This window comes from Vicugna pacos, chromosome 1 (assembly GCF_048564905.1).
Source record: "Vicugna pacos chromosome 1, VicPac4, whole genome shotgun sequence".
NCBI lineage: Eukaryota > Metazoa > Chordata > Mammalia > Artiodactyla > Camelidae > Vicugna > Vicugna pacos.
The window spans coordinates 14,284,248-14,306,674 of NC_132987.1; the positions used below are offsets into that span (position 1 = coordinate 14,284,248).

The 22,427-nt window shown below is 38.1% G+C and overlaps 1 protein-coding gene and 1 non-coding gene across 2 annotated transcripts; one reads left to right on the forward strand and one right to left on the reverse strand.

The window, feature by feature from the left end:
- The first annotated feature begins 38 nt into the window (after window positions 1-38).
- Window positions 39-22,219, forward strand: SRPRB (SRP receptor subunit beta). Its single transcript, XM_006214561.3, has 7 exons — window positions 39-240; window positions 872-966; window positions 1,884-1,961; window positions 4,673-4,755; window positions 13,503-13,639; window positions 16,601-16,655; window positions 20,079-22,219. Exons 1-7 carry the CDS (start codon window positions 87-89, stop codon window positions 20,290-20,292), a joined length of 816 nt encoding a protein of 271 aa, XP_006214623.1. The 5' UTR covers window positions 39-86; the 3' UTR covers window positions 20,293-22,219.
- Window positions 1,437-1,509, reverse strand: TRNAT-AGU (transfer RNA threonine (anticodon AGU)). Its single transcript has one exon. It is a non-coding gene; the product is annotated as a tRNA-Thr (tRNA).
- Window positions 22,220-22,427: the final 208 nt, after the last annotated feature.

Consider the following 22,427-nt stretch of genomic DNA (forward strand, 5'->3'; position numbering starts at 1 on the left):
CACTCCCGTGATGCTCCGCTGCGCACGCCTGCGCAGAGCCCAGGGCCACGTTGCTTTCGCGGTGCCGGATACCACGCATCTCAGCCATGGCTTCCGCGGACTCCCGGCGGGTGGGGGATGGCGGCGGTGCCGGGGGCACTTTCCAGCCCTACCTGGACTCCTTGCGGCAGGAGCTGCAGCAGAGGGACCCGACGCTGCTGTCAGTCGTGGTGGCGCTCCTCGCGGTGCTGCTGACCCTAGGTAAAGAGACGGCCGATGGATGTGGCGGGTGCAGGACGGGCGGGGATCCGGGCTAGGACTGGGCTTGTGCAGACCGCGGACGCGGGGCAGAGATGGCACCTGGGGGGCGTCTGGAGAGGGAGACCACCCCTTATACCACCCTGCTCTCCTGCCTGAAGCGGTAGAAACAGCTCTATGTTAAAGGGGATCCTCCGCGACCCCCGGAGTGACTTCCTGCTCCTTGGGTACGGGTTACTAGCCCCTGTTCCGCCTGAGCGCGATCCCCGCCCCGCACCCCCGACTTCTATTGCTCTTACTACTAGACTTAAAGGGTCTTTGCTCCAAGTTTGAGCGTTCGGTGTTTGCGAGCTGGGTGCTGGGGTACGAAGTTAATAAGGCAAGACTGCGCTTGAGTAGTACACAGTTGGGATAGGGGCTGCAGATACAGAAAAGTTGACAGTTGATAGTGGCTGACACTCAGCGGATCTCCTAACGACTACAGCAACGATTACAATGCTGGTAATAACAGTGAAAGTAAGTTCTGGAATGAAAGAAGTGTTCTGTGGTAGACTTCTGTTAATTTCCCCGGACCCAGCCGTACACGGGGATTGTTGACAATCAAGGCATAATTTTGGTTTTCTTTATTCCACAGTGTTCTGGAAGTTCATCCGGAGCAGAAGGAGCAGTCAAAGAGCCGTTCTTCTTGTTGGCCTTTGTGACTCCGGGAAAACATTGCTCTTTGTCCGAGTAAATGCTGTGATTTACACCTCTCCTATTAAACTTGATAGGAAATTTTAGGGCATCCCATTATTCCTGGGATTTTTTTGCACTTGCCAGATACTGACATTTAGCCTTTATCCCATTTAAAGATTTTATATATTGACTACTTTCATGCTGTGGCTAAAGGATGCCAGAACAGCTGAAAAGATACAAGACAGTAATCGTCATACAGTGTGTAACTCTTGTGACAAACTCTTCTGAGAGTTTGTCAAAGAAACTTTTTTAAAGGGGGATTCTCAACATCTTGGGCTAATTACGCTTATTTTCACTAATGTTTATTTTTAGTCTATTTAGCATGTTTAAATGTTTGCTTTTTTGCTACAGAGAGTAGCAGAGGTTTTCTCCTTATTACTTTTCTATTTTTAATTTTTATTTTAAAAATAGTCTTTTTTGGTTTTTTGGGGGGAGGTTATTAGGTTTATTTATTTATTTTTTAATGGAAGTACTGGGGATTGAACCCAGGACCTCATGCATACTAGGCATGCACTCTACCACTGAGCTGTACCCTCCCCCATTACTCTTCTTTTTGAGAGTATAAATTATTTCCCTTCCACTGAAGAAATATAATTTCTAATCATCAAAGATGTTTAGAAATGTTAATGGAAGGTCAGTAAATTTGGCCACTAACCACTTGAAGCTGTTATTTGAAAATAATAGTGTAAAAATCATAGTTTTTTTCCTTCTTTCATTGGGAAGAGGGGAATGAAGTTTGCAATTAAGTAGATTTTTCTACAAGCAAAGGGAAGAAAATCAGTATGGTCCCTTTCAGCTGTTGCAAGCAACATTCATGTATTTGATCTAACACTTAGAGCAAAAATACTTACTTTAGATTGCTATGTATGTCTACTCTGATCTCTGACATATTGTTTTGTTTTTTTTTACAGTTGTTAACAGGCCTTTACAGAGACACTCAGACTTCCATCACTGACAGCTCTGCTGCATACAGAGTCAACAATAACAGGGTAAGGGGTTCCGAGAATGTTGGGGGTCTGACAATTTTACTTCGGTTTGTCAGGAGAAGACATTTCTAGGATGAATTACTCTGAGGGCGTAGGTACCATTTATACCTTATTTTTATGGATAAATATAGTCCATGTGACAAATTCTGCCCTTGGCCATCCAAGCAGTAGACTTACTCCTGCCCTTCCCTGCTTTTGTATCTCATGCACTGCATTTTATTAGTTTTTGTTTCTCTGTCTTCTTTCCAGCTTTACCATGAGTTCTTAAGGGTGAGCATTAAGCCTTTTTCTTCTCATTTATGTTTTGAATATAAGGTCTTAGAAAAGTCTAACTCTTCTCCTTAGAAGTAATTTACCATTTTCCTGTGTAGCCTTCCAGGTGGTCTGTGCTGTATAACTATATGTGTTTATCCTTTACTTTTTTCCTTTTTTAACACTGTTCTGTCTCCCACCCCATTTTTTTAAAATTTTAACAATATGACTTTTTAAAAAATTTAACAATATGACTGATACTGCTGATACTACTTGCGTTTGTTTTTCCTTTTTTTCCCCCTCGTTTGCATACATAGTACTACCTGGTTGATTTATGCGCTGCCTAGTATTCCATTTTGTGGCTGTACCATACAATTAAGGCTTTATTTAATAAGAGACCTATTAACAGACATACAGTTTTTTGTTGTTACAATCTTTTGCTTTTACAAAGTGTTACAATGGCTCTGTTAAAGAGTATACATGAGTATATTTCAAAAGTACCAATAAGGAATCATGAGAAAGGACTTTTTATGTACCTGTGTGTCTCCAGAATTAGACAGTGACTGCCAAGTCGATAATAATGCTTAAGAAGTATTTGGTGAGTGAGTGGAGGGAAGGTGGATGGCTGGTTGGAGTGGATGTATAGATGGGTGAATTAGAATGCTGACCTTAGGAACCTTTTCCCTCTCTCCTTGGGTCCCCCTGACTCTTTTCTGTTCCCTCCAGAATTAACCATTCATTATAAGCAAAGGAAAAGAGACATTCTTTTCAATGTCTTAGATTTTTTTTTCTTTTTTTTAATAATGGCACTCTCTATGGCTCAGATTTTTTGAAACCCCCAAGGATTCAGATTTCAAGTTTGGGAGTTCTTTAATTCTTTAGGCATTTGTACCAGATTTTTTAAAGTAGGGTATTCCAGGGTATGCTTTAGACCTGTACTTTCCAATACAGTAGCCACGGTGTGACTACTGAGCACCTGAAGTGTGACTAGTTTAAGTTGAAGGGTGCTGTAAGTATGAAATATACACCAGGTCTTGAAGATTTGGAAGGAAAAAAAGAATGTAAAATATAAATAATTTCTTGAGTTTTAAATTATATATTAAAAAATAATATTTTAAATCTAATATTTTAGATACATTGGATTACATAATATATGTTTTAAAAATTTGACCTGTTTCTCTTTTAATATGACTATTAGAAAACTTAACATTACGTATGAGACTTGCATGTTTCTATTGCATATGTAAAACACTCCTCCCTTCTTTTTTCTCCTACCCCCTTTATGTTTTAGGTCTAGTCTCTCAAGACAGTAACATACCTAGCGTTGTAGCTTATGAGTTGTTCATGGTATGTGGTGTGGTGCTGATTATGAAATGTGGTAGTGGGTCCCAGCCTAAGGTCCCTAGACTCTTACCAGTATTTTTTAAAAGAAAGGCTAATACATATCATATATTTACCTATAAAAGACTGCTCAGATTAAGTGTCAGTTCATAATGTATCCAGCTGTAATTAAGTCATATCTGTGCATAGTGCTGACCCCCTCCTGCTGAATAGCGATTGAGGCTGTCTGTGGAGAAGGCAGAGCATCTGAGAGGTGATGCATGAGTCTGATGCAGGTTCTAGGGCTAAACCTGAGAGCCTTATCATTGAGCATAGTCACATCTGCATTGAACTTGAGTTCAAGAATGAAGGCCTGGAAAGAACAGCATGTAAGTGGGTGCTTAACGAGTCTGCTCAGTAGGGGGACAGCCCCACCCTGTTCGATGATTGTCCCCTAGATCAAGAATTGACACAAAATATTAACAAAGTTGGAACAAATAAATGATTTGTCTAGTGGCATACATTTTAAAATTAACTTATGGTAGAAATATGAAGGAATGTTTTGTTTTTATAAAGGTTAGGGGTCTCTGTAGTGGCAACACGCTATATGATGGAGTGTAGGTTCTTATATTACATTATTTAGTTTGTGAATATTTATTACTGGTTTTGCTTTTATTCATACTGGTATATTTCCTCAGCCTCAGCCTCACATGGACTTCCCTAATTTCCCCAGACAGGGTTAGTTTCTCTTGTACCCTTAGAACATTTATCAAAGTTGTAATTTTACATTTATATGTAATTTCATATTGTGTTGATCTTTCTGATTATAAGCCCTGTTAGAGCAGGCACCACGTCTGATTTTGCACATTGTTAAATCCCCAGAGTCTCCACTAATGATTTGTAAATAGGAGACGCTCTGTGAACATTTGTTTGATTCATTAATTGGCAGTATTTTCTTTCGTAGATGTACCTGAAATAGTAATATGTTTTTTATTTGATTCATTAATTAGTTACAGTGACTCTTTTGGTTCATTAATTAACTGGGTTACATTTCTAATACCTGAGATCTGAAATGAATGATTTATGTTATGGATGTGAATCAAGGTGAAACATGAATTTAATATTGTTGCTGCCATCCTTAGGGGACTAGCCTGACCTTGATTGACCTCCCTGGCCATGAGAGCTTGAGACTTCAGTTCTTAGAGCGGTTTAAGGCTTCAGCCAGGTAAGTAGGAAGTGAAATGAGCTTGTCTGAACTTTGTACATAGAGGACACCTGTGTTGTTTTTCCTCTGGTTTTGGGAGGCAACCTGGTGTCCTGGAGTGGAAAGAGCATGGACCCTGGGGTCAGCCGTTTCTGGGTTGCAAGCCCACTTTCACATTATCATGTAAGATAATGTTTGAAAGTGTTTCTCAGAGTGTTCAGAAAGCATTTATGCTTATTATCCTGTTGATAAATTTTTTATTTACTCTGAGGACAGATTTGATAATGTGTAGAACTATTAAAACTGAAAAAAGAATTTTAAAGCTAGGTGGAATCCTGGAAGTTATTAAAATCCAACATTATATATTTCTATCCTTAGATTGTCTAAAATTGATGCCTGAAACATACAGAACAATATTTTCATATTTCTTTTAGTATCATCCTTGTGTTACTCTTTCATTTCTTAAATTTCTCATGCTTCAGTTTAAGACACTTTATTCTTTTTTCGTCTCTAACACTGGTAAGAACTTGAGGGAAATCAAAATACCACCTCTCATGGATTTTAAGACACATTTTAATATCTATTTGGAATGCTACTTACAGTTGACGGTGTTACAGTTTAATTGGCAGTATTTTCTTTCTTAGTTGTACCTGAAATAATAATATGTCTTTTATTTGATGGACTCTTTGGTTTGATGGAATGAGCTAGTTTTTTCCTTCCTTATTTTTGAAGATACCTTGGCTTGTATTTTCTTGTTGCTTCCTTGTCCACAAGGTGGTGGTGATGAGCAATCTATCATAAATAAGACTGTTACTTGATTTAAAAAAAAAATCCAAACTTTATTTTTAGACAGTTTTAGGTTCACAGCAAAATTAAGCAGAAGATACAGAGATTTTCCATATAACCTCACCTCTACACAGGCCTAGCCTCCCCTGTTATCAGCATCCTCCACCGAAGTAGTTCATTTGTTACGATCAGTGTACCTAAATTGACAGGTCATGAACACCCAGAGTTTATATTTTACGTGAGGATCCATTCCTGATGTTGTATGTTCTAGGAATTTGAACAAATGTATAATGGTATGTATTCACCCTCACAGTACCATACAGAGTAGTTGCGCTGCCCTAAAAATCCCCTGTCCTGTCAGTTCATCCCTCTCTCCCCTAACCCGACAACCACTCATCTTTTTACCATCTCTATAGTTTTGCCTTTTCCAGAGTGTCATATAGTTGGAAACATACAGTATGTAGCCTTTTCACGCTGCCTTCTTTCACTTAGTAATGTGCATTTAAGTTTTTCCGGGTCTTTTCATTGCTTGATTCCTCATTTCTTTTTAGTGCTGAATGATGTTTCATTGTCTGGCTGTACCACAGTTCATTTACCTATTCACCTACTGAAGGACATCTTGGTTGCTTCCAATTTTTGGCAATTATGAATAAAGTTAGTTTTTGTGTGAACATAAAGTTTTGAGTAAATAGCAAGGAGCAGATATCACAGAATCATATAGTGAGAGTGTGTTTAATTTTGTGAGAAGTCACCAAACTGTCTTCCAAAGTGGCTGTACCACTTCGTATTCCCATCAGTGCTGAGTGACAGCTCCACTTGCTCTGCATCCTCCCCAGCGTTTAGTGTTGTCAGCGTTTTGGATTTTGGCTATTCTAATGGGTATGTAGTGGTATTTAATTGTTTTATTTTGCATTTCCCTAATGACATATGACGTGGAACATCTTTTCGTATACTTATTTGCTATTTATAAGTTATCTAAATCTTGTCCAGTGAGGTGTCTGTAAAGATCTTTGACCCATTTTTTAAACTGAGTTGTTTTCTTACTGTTGGGTTTGAAGAGTTTTTACATATTTTGGATAACAGTCTTTTATCAGATATATCTTTTGCAAATATTTTCTCCCAGTCTGTGGCTTGTTTTCTCATTCTCTTGATGTTGACTTTTGTAGAGCTGACATTTTTATCTTTATTGGAGTCCAGTTTATTGACTCTTTTCTTGGATTGTGTTGTACCTTAAAAGTCATTGTCAAACTCAAGATGATCTAGGTTTTCTCCAGTGTTATTTCCTAGGAGTTTTATAGTTCTGGTTTACATTTAGGTATGTGATTCATTTTAAGTTAATTTTTGTGAAAGATGTAAGTTCTGTATCTAGACTCTTTTTGTTTTGTTTTGTTTTGCACTCTCCAGCACTATTTGTTGAAAAGACTGTATTTGTTCCTCTGTCAAAGATCACATGACTATTTATGAGGCTCTCTTTTTGGACTCTATTCTGTTATATTGATCTTTCACTTATATCATGTTGTCTTGATTACTATAGTTTGATAGTAAGTTGGTAATGTCAGTTCTCCAGCTTTGTTCTACGGTATCGTATTGGCTGTTTTGGGTCTTTTGCCTCTTCATATAAACTTCAGTATCCACAAAACAAGTTTGTGAGATTTTGATTGGAATTGCATTAAATCTATAGATCAAGTTGGGAAGAACTGACCTCGTGATACTATCCAGTATTCCTATCCATGAACGTGGAGTATCTCTCCACTTTTCTAGTTCTACTTTGATTTTGTTGATTAGAGTTTCATAGTTTAGTTTTCCTCATATAGATCGTATGATGTATTTATACCTGAGATTCCTTTTGGAGGATGCTAATGTAGATGGCATTGTGTTTTTAATATCAAATTCCATTTGTTCATTCCTGATATTTGGGTAAGCGATTCATTTGTGTGTCAACCTTGTATCCTGCAATTCTGCTATACTTGCTTGTTAATTCCTGAGCTTTGTTGATGCTTTCAGATTTTCTACACAGACAGTCATTTCATGTGCTACAAAGACATTTTCATTTCTTCCTTCCTAGTCTGTATACCTCTTACTTCCTTTTCTTGTCCTAATGCATTAGCTTGGAATTCCAGTACGATGTTGCAAAAGCAGTGGTGAGATGGGACATCCTTGCTTGTCCTGGTCTTAACAGGACAGCTTTGATTTTTTTCACTATTAAGTATAATGTTAGCTATATGGTTTTTGTAGATATTCTTTATCAAGTTAAGGAAGTTCCCCTCTGGTCTTAGTTTACTAGGAGTTTTTATCATGAATGGGTGTTGGATTTTGTCAAGTGCTTTTTTGGATCTATTTTTCTTTTTTAGTTTATGGATGTAATTATGTCAGTTGATTTTTGAATGTTGAACCAGCCTTGCATACTACTTGGTTGTTGTGATACTGTGATTTATGATGAGAAATATATATTTGGTCTTCATCCTCATTTTTGGCACAAGAGCTCCTAAAACCCTTGGAATTTCCTAAGGGATGTGAGTGATAAAGTTGTGTTTTGTTATGTATTGAGGTGACTTTTGGAAAGCACCTAAGGATGGGGGCTGCGTGCCAGGAGAACCAACCATGTGATTAGAGGGTTGAAACTTCTATTCCCATCTGGGAAGAGGAGAGGAGAGGCTGGAGTTTGACTCCATTACCAGTGGTTAGTTATTCAATCAACCATGCTATATAATTGTGCCTCCATTAAACCCTGAAAGGATAGGGTTCAGAGTGCTTCTAGGTTGGGGAACCAGAATGCTTCCACGTGCCACCCTGCAGGGCCCAAACTCCACAGGGACAAAACATCCTTTTTTTCCTGACCTCGCCAATGTATCTTTTCATCTGGCTGTTGCTTTGTATCCTTTAATATCTTTTGCAATAAACTGGTAGTGAATAAATGGGCTTCTTGAGTTCTGTGAGCTGCTCAGGCAAATTAATTGAATCCAAGAAGGTGAGGTGTGGTCATGGGAACCTCTGATTTGTAGCCAGTCAGTTAGAAGTCCAGGTAATAACCTGGACTTTTGACAGGCATCTGAGGTCCACTTTACCAAATTAATCAGATCAAAGGACGAAGTTGTGAGACCTTCCAATCTGTAGCCTGTTGGTCAAAGAGCACAGGTAATGATCTGGGCTTGTGATTGGCATCTGAAGTGGAGGGCAGTGTTGTAGGACCGAGCTCTTAACCTGTGGAATCTGATGCTATCTCCACGTAGATAGTGTCGGAATTGCACTGAATTGTATGACACCCAGCTGGTGTCAGGAGCATTGGTTGCTGGTGTGGGAAACCCCCATCCCCCACGTTGGAATTGGGTCCAAAACCCATTAGTCATGGCTTATATAATTCTTTTTATATGTTGTTGGGTTCGATTTGCTATACTTTCTAAAGGATTTTTGCATCTCTATTCATGAGAGATATTTGTCTGTAGTCTTCCTTTCTTGTAATGTCTTTGGTCATTAAAGTAACGCTGGCCTCATAGAATGAGTAAGGAAATATTCCCTGTGTTTCTACTTTCTGAAAGACATTGTAGAGAATTGGTATAATTTCTTTCTTAATTTTTAAAAATCAAATATATTTGACATGTAACATTGTATCAACTTCCTTAAACATTTGATAGGATATACTAGTCACCCGACCTGTGCCTAGTAATTTCTGTTTTAGAAGGTTTTTGGTTATTGATTCAGTTTCTTTACTAGATTTAGGGCTATTCAGATTGTCTGTTTCTTCTGTGCGTTTTGGCAGATGGTGTCTTTCAAGGAATTGGACCATTTGATAACCTCACTTCTCTGATGACTCTAAGTGCTGTTGATTTTTCAGTTTGGTCAGTTTTTTACTTATTGTTAGAATGCAGTGGTGAATTCCAACTTCTTTCATGCTGGAATGAAAACTGAAGGTTGTGTGAGTTTTCATTCCTTAGATGATACAAATCCAGAAATGATAAATTTTCCCATAATTGGGTTTTAATTTCTAATTAAAAATTTTTTTCTTTTCCTGTTTCCATTTATAAAGTTTTTAAAAATAATTTTCAGTGTAATTACTCTTTGAATCAAGTATTTTGGGTAACTAAAACATTCAAAATATGAAGATACAAATGAACTTAAGTTATAATCACCATAAATGCAAATTCAAAAGTCATTTAAATAAAGTGGACCCTTGAACAACATGGGTTTGAACTGTGTGAGCCTACTTGTACACTTTCAATTATTTTTTTCCTTTTTTTTAAATTGAAGTATAGTCAGTTTACATTGTGTCAATTTCTGGCGTACAGCATAATGTTTCAGTCATAGATATACATATATATTCCTTTTCATATTCTTTTTCATTATAGGTTACTGCAAAATATTGAATATAGTTGCCTGTGCTATATAATATAAACTTGTTATAAACAGGATATTGTAGGCTCTTGTTTTGTTATCCAGTCTTCCATTCTGTGTCTTTTGATTAGTGCATTTAGTCCATTGACAATTACAGTAATTATTGGTAGAGGTGTGTTTATTGCCATTTTAAACTTTGTTTTCCAGTTGATTTTGTATTTCTTTTTTGTTGCTTCCTTTCTCTTTCTGTTTTTCCTTTTGTGCTTTAGTTCTTTTGTGTTAGTTTGGGGTTGTTTTGGTTTTGGTTTTTGTGACTCTGTTGTATACTTTGATTTGTGGTTACCCTATTTTTCAAGTATGTTAACCCAGTACTACATCTCTTTGCTTCAGACTGGTAATGAGATAGGCTGAAACATATCTTAAGAAGAATGAAAGGAAAATGTACATTTTCTTGCTCCCCCTTCCCATAATTTATGATTTTTGTGTCCTCTTTTTACATCTTCGTGTTTATCCTCTTGCAGTCCATTGTAGTTATCACATTTCCAATTGTGATTTTTCCCTTTTCTATAGCTTCCGGCTTTTTTTCTATTTCGAGAAGACATTTTAATATTTCTTTTCGGGTAGGTTTAATATTGCTGTATTCTTTTAGTTTTTGCTTGCCTGAAAAATTCTCTCTCTCTCCTTCTAAAGGATATTCTTGCTGATACTAGGTTGCAGATTTTCATCTTCAGAACTTTGAATATATCTTGCTTCTCCCTTCTGGCCAGCAATGTTTGTGTAGAGAAATCAGCTGAAAGCCTTATGGGGGGGTTCCCTTATAACTAACTCTTTGTTTTTCTCTTGCTGCGTTTAGAATCTTTAACTTTGGCCATCTTAATTATAATATGCCCTTGTGTAGGTCTGTTTGGATTCTTCTTGTTGGGGACCTTCTGTGTTTCCTGTACTTGGATATCTGTTTCCTTCTTTAGGTTTGGAAAATTTTCAGTAATGATTTCTTCAAATACATTTTGATACCCTTTGTTGTTTCTTCTCCTTCTGGGACCCCTATTATGTGTAGATTGGCACCTTCTACTCCACCATCTTGGCCCAGCTCTCTTTCACTTGATATATACTGCAGTACTACATGGTCTGTGGTTGGTTGGATCTGCCAGTGCCAGACCTCGGATACAGAGTGCTGACTGTAAAGTTACACACAGATTTTTGACTGTGTAGAGGGTCAGTGTCCTTGACCCCCACCTTGTTCAGGGGTCAACTGTGTATTGATCTGTGACTTCTTGGTTTTTAGCCTTACCTTCTGAGTTCATCAAGTTTCCTCAATCTCATTTTTACCTCCTCTATTGGTTTGTAATATGCTATTTCTACTCTTTTCATGGTTATCCTCTGCCCTTCCCCCTTCTTTTTAACATAGATTACTTAGCAGAAGTTTAAAATCAGTAATAGCAATTTTCTTTAAATGAATCTTAAAATACGTAGCTTTGATCTTCCTTCCATCTTCCTTTCGTTTTATTCTTCTTTCCTCCTTTTTAACCCCCAACAGTAATATTTTTATCCTCTATTTGTTGATTACCTCGAATCACCAGGATATATATGGATTTCTTTTTTCTTGATTACTTCTTGACTCTTAATCTTCCCTTTTGATTCAGTTTTCTTTTAATTTTCTTTTTGAGGTGTTTCCAGAAATGCTGAAAAAGACATAAAGTTTCTCACCTTTTGTTCATTTGAAAGTTTTTTCATTGGCCTTTATTTTTGAGTAACTTTTAGCTGTATATAATATCCTGGTGGTAGTTATTTCTTTCATCACAATGAAGGCTTCAGCTATCTGCTGTTGTAGATGAGAAAGCAGGTGTGCAGTCTAATTGTCATTTCATCTGTCTTTTTAACCTCTGTTCAGGGGTGATTTCTAAGTTTTGTCATGCCTGGAATTCAAGTGTGCTGTTTCAGTTTAACGAGTCACCTATTCAGTTCTGGAAAATTCTCAATGTTATCCTTTCAGCTATTCTGTTTCCACATTCTCAGTTTCACCTCCTGGAACTCTTTTTAAATCATTGAACCATATCATTTCTGCCTTTCTTGCCTTTTCTCTGTCACATCTTCCAAGTCTTTTTACTGTGCATATAGTATGATGTTTTCATCTTTGTTTTGTAGTTTGCTGTATGCTTTTCAACTGTGAGTATTCTCTGCTTAACTTTCCCATTGAGTTGTTATTAATTTTGTTTATTCTTTACTTCTAAAAACCTATCTTTTAAAATCAGCCTGTTTGTTTTTATGCTAACTTTATTCTTTTATTATGGTGTCTACTATTCTCTTAAATAGTTTAAAATATTTTATCAATTGCTTCATTATTTTTAGTTTTGGGTGCTGATTAATCTGTTTTTGTGGTTCTTCCTCATAATGGTTTATTTTCTGTGATTTGTAATTTTTGGTCCAGGACCCCTTATTCACGGGAATTAGATTTTGTTGTTGATGTTGTGATTGCTGTTTTTTTTTATTGATTTAGGATGTGAAAGCCTCTCTCCAGAAGGGGTTCATATTTCCTTCTATTGGGGGCCATAAGGGTTCATTGAGTCTGGCCCAATTTTTATATGACTCTTCCTGCTTGGGCATCTGACCCTGAGAAGGTGTAAATTCATACCCTGTATCTGTGTGTGACACAGGCGACCCGGTGTTTCAGTTCTTCTTGGATGATTTTCCCACAGTGCTCTCCACTAGACTACTTTTAAGTTCTAGGCTTTGCACAGAGTGTTTCATTTCCAGCTCTCCAACTGCATATTGGCCATTGCACATTCTCCTGGGCATTCCGACCCTCATCTCTAAGGCCTGTTACCTGCTGTTTTCCTGGACTGCTTTGCTTTAGCTTTGACACGTCTTCATTTCTGGCACATGAGGATTCTCACTGTTTCTGCCTTGAGTTTGACCCTACCTGGTCACATTGTTTCTAATTTGATTATCCTTTTAGTTTTATCTATCTTCCATTTAGGGACCAATATTCTTTGTAAGATAGAAAAGCATAAACTCTGTAGGTCAGTGTGTCACACCCCTTTGCTACCTGAGCTTTCCTTGAGTTCTCTAGGGCATATTGTCCCACTGCTTGGTATCCTAAATATATTACCTTCCAGACAGTCTGTGCCACAGTAATTTTTGTCTGGCTAAAATTCAGCTGACCTTTAAGTCTTCTTGACCAGATTTTATGTAAATGATCTTTTTGTTTGTTCCTGCTACAGCGGATGCATAGATCTGTCTAGTGTTTTATCACATGGTTTTGTGTATGACAACTTCCAGGACTAGAGGGGAAGCATCATTTCCTGTTGTCTTTTTAGATACAATCATTGATACATAGTAGTAGTCAGTAGCCCTTTGTTCAGTATTTGTGCTGTGTGATTACTTGTGCACACATCTGCGTGTGAGTTTGTTTTGTATTACTCATTAGGATTGAATTGGACAAAATTGAGAATGTCATTTTTCTTTTTCTTTCTTTGTTTCTTTTGGGGGAGGGTAATTAGATTTGTTTGTTTGTTTGTTTAAATGGAGGTACTGGGGATTGAACCCAGGCTTCATACATGCCAGGCACACTGCCACTGAGCTGTATACCCTCCTCCTGTTTCTCAGTATAATACTGCACTTTTGCATGCTCACTCTTTTTTTTCCCCCTTCAGGGCTATCGTATTTGTTGTGGATAGTGCATCCTTCCAGCGAGAGGTGAAGGATGTGGCCGAGTTTCTGTATCAAGTCCTCCTTGACAGTATGGGTCTGAAGAACACACCATCATTCTTAATTGCTTGCAATAAGCAAGGTATCCTCATGTCTTCTGGCAATAATAATTGATACATTTCTGGGATTGCTAGTTAGAATTAATACAATTATCTACAATTGTTATTACTGAGGATGACAGACAATTGCTAATGAGCTACTTAACGTAAGGATTCTAAGCCTTAAAATGTATTTATACTTCTGCGTTTTCATTAGTCTCATTACCAGGCTGTTCTCAGGAATGACAAAGGAGTGACGATTATCAATTGTTGTTTGATACATGTTTTATTTTTTTAATTATAAATCATTTTACTTTACCAAATTAAGTTCATCAGACTGACAGTACGTCTCATCAGATACACAGTTGTGGAAGGACTGGATGGAATCTCTCCTTTCAAATAAGTTTGCCATTTAGCACATTTCATCCAAGGGAGTTTGCAGAAGTTGTTTTTCTTTAACCTCATAAGCATGAGAACCTTTTTAGTGGCACCCGGTAAAACTAGGTTTCAGCTTCACTACCTTTAAGATCAGATTAGGAGGGATGTCAGCATCACACGGTGTGAGGCGTCTCCTCTGTCTCTCCCCCTTATTCTGCAACTAGTAAAACATCCGTAACTGAACAGAAGTTCCCACGTCCAGCACACTGGGATGCTGGAGAGACCCACAAGTCTGTACATCTGAAGGTGGGCGGCCTGGACACGTAGAGGCAGAAGACTCCACCAAAAACCTATTGGAAATAATAAATGAATACAGTCAAGTTGCAGGGCACAAAATCAGTATACAGAGATCTGTTGTGTTTCTGTACACCAACAGCAAACTAGCAGAAAGAAATTCAGAAGACATTCCCATTTACAATTGGAGCAAAAAGAATAAAATACCTAGGAATAAATTTAACCAAGGAAGTGAAAAACCTGTACACTGAAAACTGTAAAACATTGTTGAAAGAAATGGAAGACAAAGAAATGGAAAGATATTTTGTGCTCGTGGATTGGAAGAATTAACACTATTTTAACCATCTATGGATTCAATGCAACAATCCCTATAAAAGTCCCAATGACATTTTTCACAGAAATAGAACAAAAATTCCTAATATTTGTATGAAACCATAAAAGGCTGCAAATAGCCAAAGCAATCTTGAGAAAAAAGAACAAAGATAGAGGTATCATACCCCGATTTCAAATTATACTACAAAGCTGTGGTGCTCAAAACAGCATGGTATTAGCAGAAAAACAGACACACAGATCAGTGGAACAGAACTGGAAGCCCAGAAATAAACCCACACATATATGGACAATTAATTGACAACAAAGGAGCAAAGAACATACAACGGAGAAAGAGCAATGTGCTCAGTAAGCAGTGTTGGGAAACCTGGACAACTGTGTATGAAAGAATGAAACTAGGCCTCTTTCTTATACCATAGCCCAAAATTAACTCAAGATGGATTAAAGACTTGAATGTAAGACCTGAAACCGTAAGAGTGCTAGAAGAAAACAGGGAGTCTGGACTCTGACGTTGGTTTTAGCAGTATCTTTTTGGATCTGTCTCCTCAAGCAAGGCAAACAAAAAGAAAAATGAACAAGTGGGACCACATCAAACAGAAGCTCTGCCCAGCACAGGAAACCGTCAACGAAACGAAAAGACTACCTGCCAAATGGGAGAAGATATTTTCAAATCATACATCTGATAAGGAGTTAATACCCAAAATACTTAAAGAACTCACATAACTCAACAACAGCACAAAAACCCAAACAACACGATTTTAAAAAGGGCAGAGGATCTGAACAGATGTTTTTTCTGGAAAAGGTACAGGTGGCCAGCAGGCACGTGTGAAGATGTTCAGCACTAGTGAAGAGGAACGTCATTAATTACCAGGGAAACGCAAATCCAAACCACAGTGAGACATCACCTCACACCCATTAGCATGGCTGTTGTCAGAAGGATGAGAAATAGCCAGTGTCGGGGAGGATGTGGAGAAAGGGGATCCCTCGCGCACTGCTGGTGGGAACGTAAATTGGTGCAGCCACTGTGGAAGACAGTGTGGAGGTTCCTCAAAAAATTAAGAATAGAACTACCATGTGATCCAGCAATCCCACCATCTGAGTATTTATCTAAAGATAATGAAAGCACTAACCCAAAAAGGTACCAGCACCCACTACTGTGTGGTGACGGGTAGAAACTAAACTTGGTGGTGAGCACGCTGTAGTGTACACAGAAGTCAGATCATAACGTTGTACATGTGAAATGTATATAATGTTGTAAACCATGTTACCTCAATAATGAATGCCATAATCTCTCCTCTTTTCTAAAAAAGACTGAAAAAAGACTATTTGATCTTCATAGGCCTCTTTCAGATCTAATATTCTCATTCTACGAGGAGCCCGGTGCATTGCTCAGAGGCAAGCTAGTAATAACTGTAACAGTGACTAGTCAGGAATCAGCCTTAGGATCATCCCCTGACTTCTTTATTTCTTCTGTTCAGTATAAGAAGAGGAAGTAATGTTTATTTGGCTTCTGCTGGTGTTAAATCAGTGCTTGTTTATTACCAATGTGCACTTGACGCTGTAACATACCACCTTAGAGTCTGCTGGAAATGTGCTTAGTTTACTATTATATGACTGGTGTATATGACAGGTAGGGTATTTCTGTCGGACTGCAGGCTCTTGTTAAAAATCACAAAGCTGGTAGTTTTTCTTTTTGTTAAACTGGCTGGACTTACATATGTGGGTTGATTTAAAAGGTCTATAAGATGTGGCAAACTTTAGTGAAAGAACTTATCAATTTTAGGGTCACTAAGTTAATATATTTATAAGTATTATCATAATATAAATACTCAAATATAAAGCTTACTTTGATACAGGAAATACTAGTAATAAAAAACTCTTTTAAAAAAGTGGTGAGGCAGAGAAATTTACTGGTTTAAGTAGGAATTTTCCATATGTGCAAGAAATCTTGGGAAAAGACCCTTTCTGCTTTAAACTACAAAAATGTCTTTATTTCTTTGCAGACATTACAATGGCAAAATCAGCAAAGTTAATTCAGCAGCAGCTTGAAAAAGAACTGTAAGTAAGAATAAGTCCTATTAGTTAATTGTATATCTTCTTAATGTTTAGAAAATGTGAATAAATCACTCGGCATCTTTGGTTGTGTATCGTTGTCACAATTAGCCTGAAGATCGATGTGAAACGTACTTGTTAAATAGCTGACAACAGGATTAGTGGAATTATAAAAATTATTCATGTGGATGTTTCTAGATATTCAGAATTTTTGTGGAAAGGTCTCAAGTTTATTGAGACTGTAGGCTCAGTTTATTTTCCCATTGTTTCTAGCTCATTTATAGCAGATATGAAAGATTTTAAAGATTAAAAAATTTGAAGGCCGTGAAAGTTTGTGTTGACAGAATAAGAAAAGAACACTTTGGAAGAATGTAAACATCTATGATACTGTTTTGTAGCTTACCTTTTTGTTTTTAAGCTATGTAGCAGTATCATTTACCTTAATTTTGGTATTTAAGAATTTGTAAATTAAGCTGTAAGCTTTTGTTTTTGGTTCATTTGTTTTATTTTATTCTTTTATTGAAGTATAGTCGGTTTACAGTGTGTTAATTTCTGATATACAGCATAGTGATTCAGTTTTATATATATATTTTCATATTCGTCTTCATTATAGGCTATTAGAAGATTTTTTTTTGAGGGGGAGGTAATTAGGTTAATTAATTAATTTATTTTTATTATTTGTTTATTTGATGGAGGCTCTGGGGATTGAACCCAAGATTTCCTGCATGCTGAGCTTGTGCTCTACCACTGAGCTATAACCCCCCAAGATATTGAATATAGTTCCCTGTGCTACACAGTAGGACCTTGTTTATTTTATACATAGTAGTTAGTGTCTGCAAATCCCAGTCTCCCATTTATCCCTCCACCCCCCCCCCATTTTTTTAATGGAGGAACTGGGGATTGAACCCAAGACCTCCTGCATGCTAAACATGCACTTTACCACTGAGCTGTACCCTCCCCCTAAGCTATAAACTTTTAAATTTTAAGGAATCTAACATGTTTTTGTTGTTACTGTTTTCTAAGAGCTAGCTAACAGGTTGCTTACCTAGAAAATACTATCAACATTATAACAAAGCAGGTTACTTTTTCTTATTGCTGTTGTGTAAGGACACTTCTAATTAAAGAATAAAATGAGGGGAAGTTGTATAAATTCAACTTTTAGTACATTTTTCCCCACTGTCATTTACGTTCTCCTTTATTCATTTGACAAGCACCTGTAATGCATCTAGTGTATGCGGAGACTTGCACTTAGGGTGTGGCTATAGGAGGAAGTGTGATGGAGCTCCTGTACGCGGGAGGTTAGAGTCCAGTAGAAGACGATTTGCTTCAGGGGTCGACATACCCCTGCTAAGGGTCTGCAAGCGAAGAGTAGCTTTACATTTTTATAGGACTAGTAAGAAAAAAAGAAAAGTAGAAAAATACGTGACTGAGATTAAATGTCACCACAAGCCCAAAATAAATTTAATTTATTGCTGTTTACAGAAAAATTTTACCAGCTCTGGTCTGTCATTTTCTGTGGTTTCTTTTTTTTTTCCTTTTAGTAGAGAATAATATATTTAATTCCATATGCTTTAGGTTTATTTATGTATTCATTTTAATGGAGAGGCTGGGGACTGAACCCAGGACCTCATGCATACTAGGCATGTACACTACCACTGAGCTGTAGCCTCCCCCCTAATTCCATATGCTTTAAGCTTTTAATATATAATTGAAAAGTTAGCCAATCAGATTTACCAAAGACATCATGCCTTCAAATTGAATATCAAAAGAAAAAAAATTAACCTTTTTATTGAGGTATAATTGCTATCTAGAAAGCTATACATACTTAATGTACACACCTCGATTTAGGGATAAGCATATACCTGTGAAACCACCACCATCAAAGCCATAAAAATGTCCGTTACTTTCCGAGTTTCTTCCTGCCTCCCTTATTAGAGATTATTCTGAATTTTAGTATGTTTTTACTGTTACACCAAGTTTTATACTTTCATATGTTTTCATGTTGTTAATTAGTGTCATTTCACCTTGAAAAAGCCCCTTTAGCATTTCTTGTAAGGCAGGACTAGTAGTGATGAACTCCCACAGCGTTTGTGTGTCTGGGAAAGCTTTTGTCTCTGTCCTACATCTGTTGCAATAGTTAAGAATTACCTTTGTGAAAAAAGTGATCACTATTATTTGTGTATGCATTTTTCAAACAGTATGGTCCAAGTCTTCCCATGTTTAAAACACATTTTTCTTAGCCCATTTGCTTTTCACTCTAAAGAGCCATAGAAAAACTATACAGAAAGAAATATTATAAAGCAGTGAAATTAAATGTTAAAAGAGTTATAAAAGTTAATACCAGGTGAATTAGGAGTCTAATTTTAGTTTAATCCTGTGTTTATAAGAATTTGGCCCCTTCAGCTTTGTGCATTTCATAGTCTTCTGAATCAGAGTTTACTATTTTTACGTGGCCTTAGGGCAAGAACTGAATTCATGTGATGTTTTAGCTTTTTTGCCTTTTAAAGTTTTTCTTTAATTGTAAAATACCTTACATATAAGGGAGTATATATGACATATATATTGAGTCTAAAGAATAGTAAAATGAACACCCACAGACCCACCACCTTGCTTAGAAGGCCCCATGTACTCCTCCCCAAATGCTTTTCTCTTTTTCCTCCAAGAAATAAGTAATATCTTAAGTTTTGTATTATTTGTTTTTTAAAATACTTTTCCCAGATGTGTGTGTCTTTCTAAACAAGGTATTTAGTTTTTCCTGTGGATTCTTTACTAACTTTCATGAAATCTTCAGCACCAAGAAATGCTTTATTTGTAGGAGAGCAGATTGTCACCCTGTCCTCTGCTCCTGGATTAGCAGGAAGGTGCGTAGCAGACAAATGAGCGTTGCTTGCACTTCTTATTAGGGCCAGCAGGTGGCAGTTAAGTGACTTGAACTGGGAAAGTTTTAGTGGCTGAAGATATTGGAGAGTAATTATCCCCAAACTGGATATGAAAACCTGCAGTTTGTGTATTTCTGAGCTCTGTATCCAGGTGGACTCGAGATTAATATAAATACCCTATTTATCCCCACTTAACTTTCAGAAACATAAAGGTTTATAATATTTATTGCATGTAATTTTAAAATACATTTTAAAACGACATCATGCAGGAAATCCTAGTAGAAGAGGGCTCCAGGCTGAAAGAAGGTTGGTGTGACCTTGGTTTGTTATTGACCTGCCATCATCTGGCCATGTAAGCTTGGACCCCTGGCCTGTCTTTCCAAGAGAGTAACTCTATAATCTTAATAGCTAAATTAACAGTTTTATGATTAAGTATTTAAACGAATGCTGAAATATTTAGAAATTAATATGGTTTCCTAAAGGCCTTTAATCATTATATAAAAATTAAGCTCTTTTTGTTTCCTGACTCATTTTCCTTTTGCCTCAACAGCAATACTTTACGAGTCACCCGTTCCGCTGCCCCCAGCACACTGGACAGTTCCAGCGCTGCTCCTGCTCAGCTGGGAAAGAAAGGCAAAGAATTTGAATTCTCACAGCTGCCCCTCAAAGTGGAGTTCCTGGAGTGTAGTGCCAAGGGTGGAAGAGGGGACACCAGCTCTGCTGACATCCAGGACCTGGAGAAATGGCTGGCTAAGATCGCGTGATGGGCAGATCCAAACACAAGACGTGACTGTGTGTGTGTGTGACTGACAGTTTTGGAAAAGGACATGGTAGTCTGAAGTTGATAAAGACGGAGTGCAAATGTAGTTAGAAACGTTTCCCTGTTCTGGAAACAAATTATTGTTAAAACTAGCATGGAATTTTTTTTTTAGGTTCATTTCTCCCTTATTGCTCTCAAGCGAGTCACTTTTATTTGACTCACGTGTCTTCTCTTTTTAAAGTGAATGTAACTTCTCTCTAGCATATGCTTGATGTAAGGTAAACGTTTAATGAAAGGAATGCATGCAGAGAGCATCTTATCATAAGAGTATGGAATCATCTGAAAAGTCTTCTTATCCTCTGCTTTGGTGCTTTGGTCCCTTTTTCCTGAAAACAGACCTGTCTGTGTAGGGAACCAGTTGATTTCCAGTTGTCCTTGACATTCACGGGCAGTACATCATCTAGTCCTCTGTGAATCCTCAGATTTGTAGGTGCAGTTACGGTATCTTCTCCCCAGGGGAGGGTAGAGCTTAGTGGTAGAGTGTGTGCCTAGCGTGCACGAGGTCCTGGGTTCAATCCCCAGCACCTCCGTTAAAAGAAATAAATAAATTTAAATAAATACATAAATAAATCTAATTACCTCCTCCTTCCAAAAACAAACAAACAAACAAAAAATAATAATTTTAAAAAATGTAGTCTCTCGACATGTGAAGACAGGTAGAAGGCAGCAGAGCTGTGTTGATGATGGTCTGTTCTAAGTCAGCTCAGTGACTGGTCCACACTCCAGCCTCATAGCACGCTGGTTTGAAACCCATGTTGTGAATCCTTGGAGTCACTCCCAGGTGATGGAACTGTAAGTGCTAAACCCCCAGATTCCAAGGATCTAGCATGTTCTAGTGGTTTTCCTTCACCGGGGAATTGATGGAGGTTTAGAAGCTGTTTTGTTTTTCTAAAGGCATGAGGGCTCCTGGGCTGTCTTCATGTGCTGTTTGATGAGCTACAGTTTTGTCCTCTGAGCTTGACTGCCGTGGGACAAGCACAAAATGAAAAAAGTCCTCTAGGTGTTTAAAGTGCTGACGGTTTAAAAAAAAAATGTCAGCCTTTTCAAAGTGATGTGCTTTGCTGTCTTCTTAAACGTGTGGCTTTTTTTTTAATGGCTTTTATAAGTGATGAATATATTTCTTGGTGAATAAAACAAGCTGTGTGGCTCAAAGCAACTGAATGGAATGGAATGGTATGGTGAGTACAACTGGGAGCATGTGTTAGGATTCAGGTTCCCTTCAAGTTTCCGGGGCCTGAGATTGCAGCATACCTGGGATCGAACTCTCTATTCCTGCCTCACACACTCAGGGACAAGCCAACTAAAGCTTAAAGGGGGACAGGTGGCTGTGGATAAGGGCGAAGCTAGTCCCTGTGAGAACAGTGCAGGAAGCCATGAGAGGGGAGGCAGAGGGCACCCCAGGAGTTGCACACGGCCTCGAGGGATGGGGAGACTCAGGGAGAGAAGCATGGAGTCGATGACGTCCCAGTGAGTGTGGTCCCCACAGGCACTATGGCCCAAGCCTCTGCCTACTGTCACCCCTCCCTGTGCTGCGAATGGGGGGCCGCTGGCCGCCGCCTCCCCCGCCCCCACCCCCACCCCCTGCATCACACACCTTGCGGCCGGAGCATGAAGTAGACACAGGCCGACCTCAGGATGTTAGACTCCAACCCTGGCAGGGTTAGCGGGAGGCCTCTGCTGCCAGTGTTCTTACTGTCCCTTGGAGTCTATTCCTGACCTTTTATTATTAGCCAAGTAGTAACTTAAGGAAGTTGGTAAGAATGGTGAACCAGAAACCCAAAAGGAAAGTGATGAATGTGACGTGTTCACATAATCATAGGACGTGCTCACATGAATAAAAATCGATGGCTTGATGCTTCCGTTAAGAGGCACGTGGTCTGTCAGCTCTCTTTGTGTTGTTTTTTTCTGGTTAATGACGTGTTTTACTTTCTGGGAGGAAGCAATAGACGAGATAAGTGATTGAAGACCTAAAGATGATCTTTTGCAAAAGGAACGTTAGATCTCAGTGATTCCCCAGTGTTAGTGTGCATCAGAATTATCCGGGATACTTGTTAAACAGCTCCTTTGAGGACCCTGCTT